This window comes from Choloepus didactylus, chromosome 10 (assembly GCF_015220235.1).
Source record: "Choloepus didactylus isolate mChoDid1 chromosome 10, mChoDid1.pri, whole genome shotgun sequence".
Taxonomy (NCBI): Eukaryota; Metazoa; Chordata; class Mammalia; order Pilosa; family Megalonychidae; genus Choloepus; species Choloepus didactylus.
Genome location: NC_051316.1, coordinates 53,328,185 through 53,336,056, shown reverse-complemented (window position 1 = coordinate 53,336,056; position 7,872 = coordinate 53,328,185). Strand labels below are relative to the sequence as shown.

Sequence of the window (7,872 nt, the reverse complement as noted above, 5' to 3'; positions counted from 1 at the left end):
AAGCCTTCAAATATTGAGTAACTTTAAGTAAGCATACAAAAAGGTTTGAGGGTAAGAGATGAGAGGAAAGAACAAACAAAAAAGGCCAGCCAAGAGCAGAAGGATGGGCTAATGGAGGGAGGGGAGAGAAGGTGAACAAAAGCAGAAGGGAAAATTCTATGAAGGCAAGCGGGGGAAAGGGGTGGGGCTGGGGACCTTAGACTCAAGGTCTAAGTGGTAGACCTAGGGCTATAAAAGTCTGGTGGAGCCAGGCAGGGACAGCGGCCCGCGGGCAACAGCAGCAGCCACTAGAGAAAGCAGAAGCTCTCACAGCAGGAGAATCCGGGTCCAGGATGGCACGTCGGTTCTTGTCCCACCTGCTAGGAGTCTGGCTGCTGCTGAGCCAGCTTCCCAGGGGGCTCCCAGCCCAGGAGATGGACGAGAATCTTAAGCTATGCGGCCGCAGATTAGTCCGTGAATGGATTGCCGTGTGCGGTATGGTCAGGAGTACCGCTCTGAGCGAGGAAGAGCCACAGATTCCCTCCCGATCCCCTACAGGTGAGATTTCTGTTCCCGACCGGTCCGCAGTTCCCACTGGTTGGCGGCGAGCGGCGGACCAATCGGAACCGCAGCCGGCAAGGCCCGCCCGATCCCTCATTTTAGGTGTTTTCTTTGTAACTTGCTTTTACTTCAGGTTCTCACCCGGAATCTCACCAGCAGGACTGAGAAGTTGCAGGAATAGCTACCAGCTCACTGAGAGGCGCTTGTGCACTTTACCACCTATCAACCAGGGCGATGGGGCGGGGTGGGGGTGAAGGTGGGGTGAGCCGCAGAAGCATCACCCTTCCCTCAGGTTCCGCAGGAGGCGGTGACACATTCGGAACCAGAGGAAAGCAACCGCCCAGCAGACAGGCGTGCTGGAGATGCGACATATGCACGAGGCATCTTGAATTGAGATGAGAAGGGGCAAAAAGTGAGGTGGATAGCTGGTGATCAAGCATACTTGTGCGCCAAAGGGCACTAGGCAGCATTCTGAACCTCTGATTAGGGTCCTATTAGGGTACACAACGAAGGACCTTAGATTTAAAGACGGTCCTCCTTTGTAAATAAGCTGGGCTATGCCATCAAACAGTTTTTTCTTTTTCAAACCACACCACAAGGGAGAGCCTGGCCTCCTACCTCTGTGAACTGGTTCTTGAAGTAAAGTTGGGACACAGGGGCTGGAAGAGGATTAAGGAGCTGGAGTGCCTATGAAAAACTGAAAAGGATCAGAGTCAAGAGAAACCTGCCCCTCAGACTGTCATAGCTGAACCCTAACTGGCATTTTCAGGCCTTGGGAGATTGCCCCCATTTTCTTTAAAAGTAAGACCTCAAATGAGTACAGCTCAAGTCTGGAACAGTGTTTTTTTGTTTTGTTTTGTTTTGTTTAATGCTTTTGTAGATATAGAAGAGTTTATAAAGATAAGTTGGAAGCTGAGCTAAACTAGCAAAATAAGCTCTTACAGAGGTATAGAGTAGTGTAATCAGCGTAAGGGGTCATATTAAATTCAGAAAAGACAAGACCAATTCTTTCATTTCACATCATATATGCCATTTACAAAAACTAAAACTATAATTTATAGGCTAAATACATATCATAATATAAATGATCATCATTTAAAATCAAGTGCACACTCAGTACATGTACTTAGGTACCTGGATTTAAATCATGATTTAAAGCTATTTACTTTTCTACATTGCTATTCAGACCTTGATTTAGTTAATATATTTTTATACAATACTTGTATCAAAAAACTGAATACCACAGCATCTAGGAATTTATTAATTCAAACTACAGAAGACCAGATTGTATTGCCTTTTGCTTTTTTATTTCACTTCTTCCGCTAAATAAGTAATAATGATCATATTAAAGATGGAAAAAGTATAGAAAGCCACAGTGAGAAATGAAATGAAATATCATAGATATAGCATTTGAAAAATATATGGGAATTTAATAAGAAAATTAAAATACCTATAAATTAAATGAGGAACTGGAAAACAATACTAACTTCTAGAGATACATTATGTATATCTCCTGTGATTTCATTTAACATTATACTGCGAGCATTTTTTCACATTGTTACTCTCCAAAAAGATTTTAAATTTCTGTGTAATAGTCCATGATATACATCTGCCTTGATATATTTAACCATTCTTTTGGTGGACATTTAGATTGTTTCCAAATTGTTGCCTAAAAATGGTTTGCTGATCACATTCACATATAGATACATCTGGCAAAATTTCTGACCATTTCCTCAGGAGAGACTAGTGATTATGAATCAGTTTTGAAGGAATTATCTCTACAGTTACCTGGTATATAATCTAACTGAGAAAACCTAAGAAATATTGCCTCCAAGAGGGGATTAAGAAAAATGTTTATATTACTAGGTAAGAATCATTTTGGAGGTGCATGTCAGTAATTTGTGATTCATATGAGTTTTAATCTCTACCTTTAGATAGCTTCTATTTGTTTTTTTTTTCTTTTTTTTAATGTTATTTTGAAATAAATTCAATCGTACAGGAAGAGTTGCAAAACCAGTACAAACCCCATACATAGAACTCCATCATACCCTGGTACCCCGATCCACCACCTTTAACATCCTGTCACACCACCATTTCTTTCTTTCCCTCCCCTCTCTCCCTCCCTCCCTCTCTATCATCCATTATCTATTGCTCTGTCCTCTGAACATATGTGAGCAAGCTGCACATATCTTTGAACAAACAATATAATTCACATATACTTTTCCCATGGACAAGAACATTCTTTGATGCAATCTTATTAAGCACAGCTAAGAAGTTCAAGAAATTCAACATTGATACAAAGCTTACATTCTATATTTCCTTTTGTGTGTGTGTGTGTGTGTGACCCATCTGTGTCCCTTTGAGCCTCCTCTCCTCCATCCTCAGATCCCATCCAGGATCATCCTTGGCATTTAATTGTCATCTATTTAGACTTTTTTTTTTTTAATTGTGGAAACATATATATATATAGCCTAAATCTTCCCATTCCACCCCCTCCCTAGCATTCCATTAGGGATTAATCACATTTAGAATGTTGCAATGCTATCACCTTCCCACCATCAATTTCTAGAAGTTTCCCTTCACCCCAAACAGAAACCCTACTCTCATTTCTTAACTTCCCATTGCCCCTTCCCCCACTTATCAGAACCCCTACTCTACTTTTCATCTCTATAGTCATATTCTTTGATACTTTCTTTGTGTTTACTGTGGGGCTTAAATTTAACATCTTAAATCTATAACAATCTTGTTTTTCTTTGATACCAACTTAACTTCAATATGACACATAAACTATGTTCCTATACTCCATTATTCCCCCACCTTTATGTAGTTGTAAAAAATTACATATTTTACATTGAGTCCAAAACCACTGATTTATCATTACAGTTTATGTATTTTAGATCCTGTAGGAAGTAAATAGTGGAGTTATAAATCAAAAATACAGTAGTATTGGTATTTATATTTACCATGTGATCTTTACTGGAAATCTTTATTTCTTCATGTAGTTTCAGTCAACTGTTTAGTGTCCCTTCCTTTCAGCCTGCTCAACTTCCTTTAGCATTTCTTATAGGACTGATTACTGGTGATGAAGTCCCTCAGCTTTTGATTATCCGGGAATGTTTTTATCTCCCCCTCATTTTTATCCTCCAGGTGTTTGTGAATTCTCCAAATCTCTGATGGTTATTGACTTCTATTTGCATTCCATTGTGGTCAGAGAATGTGCTTTGAACAAATTCATTTTTTTTTAATTTATTGAGGCTTGTTTTTATGACCCAGCATACGGTCCATTCTGGAGAAAAATCTGTGATTACTAGAGAAGAATGTGTCCCGGTGACCTGGGATGTAATATTCTATATATGTCTGTTAAAATTTTCTATATCTCTCTCTCTTTTTCTTTGTTTCTCTGTCTGTAGGGCTCCCTTTAGTACCTGAAGTAGGGCAGGTCTTTTAATAGCAACATCTCTCAGCATTTGTTTGTCTGTGAAAAATTTAAGCTCTCCCTCAAATTTGAAGGAGAGTTTTGCTGGATAAATATTCTTGGTTGGAAATTTTTCTCTCTCAGAATTTTAAATATGTCATGCCACTGCCTTCTCGCCTCCATGGTGGCCACTGAGTAGCCACTATTTAGTTTTATGTTGTTTCCTTTGTATGTGGTGAATTGCTTTTCTCTTGCTGCTTTCAGAACTTGCTCCTTCTCTTCAGTATTTGAGAGTCTGATCAGAATATGTCTTGGAGTGGGTTTATTTGGATTTATTCTATTTGGAGTTTGCTGAGCATTTATGCTTTGTGTATTTATATTGTGTACAAGGTTTGGGAAGTTTTCCCTAACAATTTCTTTGAATACTCTTTCTAGACCTTTACCTTCTCTTCCCCTTCTGGGACACCAATGAGTCTTAAATTTGGACGTTTTATTTTATCTATCGTATCCCTGAGATCCATTTCGATTTTTTAAATTTTTTTCCCCATTCTTTCTTTTGTTCTTTCATTTTCTGTTCTGTGGTCCTTGAGGAGGCTGAGTTGTTGTTCAACTTCCTCTAATCTTGTATTATGAGTATCCAGAGTCTTTTTAATTTGGCTTACAGTTTCTTTAATTTCCATAAGATCTTCTATTTTTTTATTTACTCTTGCAATTTCTTCTTTATGCTCTTCTAGGGTCTTCTTTATGTCTTTTACATCCTGTGTCATGCTCTTCTTCATGTCCTTTATATCCTGAGCCATGCTCTTGTTGCCTGTCTGTAATTCTTTGATTAATTGTGCCAAGTACTGTGTGTCTTCTGATCTTTTGATTTGGGTGTTTTGGTTTAGGTTCTCCATATTGTCTGGTTTTATCATATGCTTTAAGATTTTCTGTTGTTTTTGGCCTCTTGGCATTTGCTTTACTTGATCCCTAATTTGACAGAACTGCAGCTTGGTGGCATACACTTTCTCTAACTAACCAGCAGATGGTGTCCGTGGGTCACCTATTCCCCTCTATTTGTTTTTAAATTAATAAATTGTGGGGCAACCAGTTTTTCTCATAATGTGTGCAAAAATAACCTTCACTGGGCATCTTTGAAAAATAAGATATATTTTTCCATTAGAGGAAGACTATGTTAGTGTGAATTTAGTCCAAGATAGAATGATTAGGAGATACTTATTTGTTTGTGTAAGTTTAGATGGCAGATTAGAAAATGATTCAAAATTAAGAAAAATAATTTTAATAAGAGTACCAAAAACATAGGCCATGAATAAACATAATAGAAAGTACAACTCTTTTGCCTGATGCATTAATTGGCTTTAAGTATAAGGAAAGTTATCATTAAATGGAAACCAGCTTTCTTCTGCATTCAATAAGGCCCTAACTAGAGAAAGTTTAAGTTAGCAGTGAGGAATGGTTTTTATGAAGAGCTTGAAGTTGAACTTAGGATAGCTTACTGAGGGAAATGCCAAAACTTCTGAGGCACTTAAAAATAGTATGAATTTCCACCTGTCATTGACAGTTTAGAACTTAAATGATGAGGGCCATTAGGAGGAAGGACAAGATGCTAGAGTACTGTTTTCTTTCCACTGCCAAACTCCCACCAGTGAGGTTTGTTATTGGCTAAAAGGAGAGCAACTGAGACTCTTGTTATAGAACTCTTCATTAAGAAGAGCAGCAAGAACTGATCCAAGTTTACTCTATAATTTTGATTCATCTGTGTTTGCAATTCTTTTATGCTAAAACTGTAAATTCTGTAACTGGGATGGGTAAAGCTAGCAGAAGGTTTATGTGACTTGTTTTTTGAGAGGAGGAAATTTTCCTTTTTATTTCTTATATATGGATGGTATCAGTTACTGAATATTCAAACTGAACTGAATGGGCATAAAGAAGAATGAAGACATGAACAGGTTCCACCTGCTTCCCAGCCAAAGTTCCAGTCCTCACTTTTGCCCATGCTGCAATGCTCTTGAATAACAGGTTTCCTTCCAGGGGACACAAAGAACTTGAGCAGTGGCTGATCCACAGCATTGGAATAAACAGCATACACAGTACATTACTCAGTGCACACACACCACACAAATATTAAACTCTTTTTTTAAAAACAGACTTATTGAGATATAATTCACATTCCATACAATTCAGTGGTTTTTAGCATATTCGGATATGTGTAACCATCACCATAGTCAATTATCTCAAAAAGAAACCCCATATCCTTTAGATATCACCTTCCTTTCCCATTCCCTCTGCCTCCCAAGCCCTAAGCCACCACTAATCTACTTTCTGTCTCTATAGATTTCCCTATTCTGGAATTTCATATAAATGGAATCATATAGTATGCGGGCTTTTGTGCCTTCTTTCATAATGTTTTCAAAATTGATCCAAGCTGTAGGATGAATCTATGCTTCTTTCTTTTTTGTAGCAAAATAATATTCTGTTGTTTGTGTACTACATATTGTTCATCCATTTGTTCCATGATTGACATTTGGGATGTTTCCACCTCATGGCTATTATGAATAACACTGCCATAAACATTTGGGTACAAGTTTCTGTGTGGATATATGTATCATTTCTCTTAGAAATATACCTAGATATTTCCTTGATATAGCTGGGTATACCTGGGAGTTGCTGGGTCATATGCAAACTCTATTTAAAGGCAGTGATTTGGAGTCAGTGTTCTTTAAATCCATTTCTCTCTTTAATATAAAATGCCACTTATTTGGAGTAAATACTCTGGGGAAGAGAAATTGTTAAATAGATGTTTGAAGAAGTCAGAGAGTTGTATCTCCTGCCTATTAGATCAGGGCAATTGAAAATTCAATCTTTTAACTATCCTGGCACAGTAATTTTCCAACATGGAACACCTAGTAGCCTAAAATACTTAATATGCTTTGCAAGAGTTACTATCATAACACAGAAGTTGTTTATCAATGAAAGAATATTACTCAAGTAAGAAAAATAGATCTATGGTCAAACTGAATGTTTTCTATGGCCAGGTTGACTTCAGAAAGATAATCAGAAAGAGATCAGAGTCAGGAAGAATGAAAACTGCCAAGATAAAATCTGTATGAGGGTCATGGGAAGTGACAACAGAGGGGTACAGTGGAGTGAAGCAAAACCTTGGTTATATTGTAGTACTTTAAGATGCCCAACTATAAATAAGCTAAGTTTTTCAGATATTAGTAAACTTGCTGATTCTGTTTCAATGTTTAATTATATTGAGTCAATGCTTGCCTTGTATATCCATGCAAAATTTTATAATTTTCCTGATTATCCTTGACATGAATATGCTTTCATCCTCTCTTACTTTTTTAACTTAACAGAAATTGTGCCATCACCCATCAACGAAGATGCAGAAACCTTAAATATGATGTCGGAATCCATTCCTAATTTGCCACAGGAGCTGAAGGCAACACTGTCTGAGATGCAGCCATCGTTGAAGGAGTTACGACTATCTGTACCTGGCTCAGAGAGTTTACAACTCGCCTTTGAAGAATATAAGAAAATGGTTCAGGCACAAAGTGAAGCAGAAAAAAACCGTCTTTTAAAATTACATGATGTAGGCTTGAGTAACCATTCCCGTAAAAAGAGACTGCTCCCTCTGTCTTTGAGTGAGGCATGTTGTCAAATAGGATGTACCAGAAGAGCTCTAGCTAGAGCATGCTCTTTCTAAATTGTATATTTCTCTACTTATATGCACACGTATTCTCCATGGCATATTCACTGATGCCTCTGTCAGGCACTACTGATTATTAGAAATCATTATTAGTGTTTGAATCTTTTACTTGGTGGGCAAATGCACTGTTATAGTTTTGCATTGTAATAGTTTCTATTAATAATACTTTTCATGCTAGAAGTCTTTTTGCCTTTTTTGTTAA

At 37.7% G+C, this 7,872-nt stretch overlaps 1 protein-coding gene across 1 annotated transcript; it reads left to right on the top strand.

Moving 5' to 3' along the window:
* The first annotated feature begins 332 nt into the window (after window positions 1-332).
* LOC119545193 (prorelaxin-like) lies at window positions 333-7,667 on the top strand. Its single transcript, XM_037850756.1, has 2 exons — window positions 333-537; window positions 7,318-7,667. The coding sequence occupies exons 1-2, from the start codon at window positions 333-335 to the stop codon at window positions 7,665-7,667; spliced, it is 555 nt and encodes a 184-aa protein (XP_037706684.1).
* Window positions 7,668-7,872: the final 205 nt, after the last annotated feature.

Bases quoted from the DNA above. Each gene is read 5' to 3' on its own strand.
- LOC119545193 (XM_037850756.1), top strand. From the start codon at position 333: ATGGCACGTCGGTTCTTGTCCCACCTGCTAGGAGTCTGGCTGCTGCTG. The intron at 538-7,317 runs GTGAGATTTCTG...TTAACTTAACAG, and splicing joins TCCCTCCCGATCCCCTACAG to AAATTGTGCCATCACCCATC.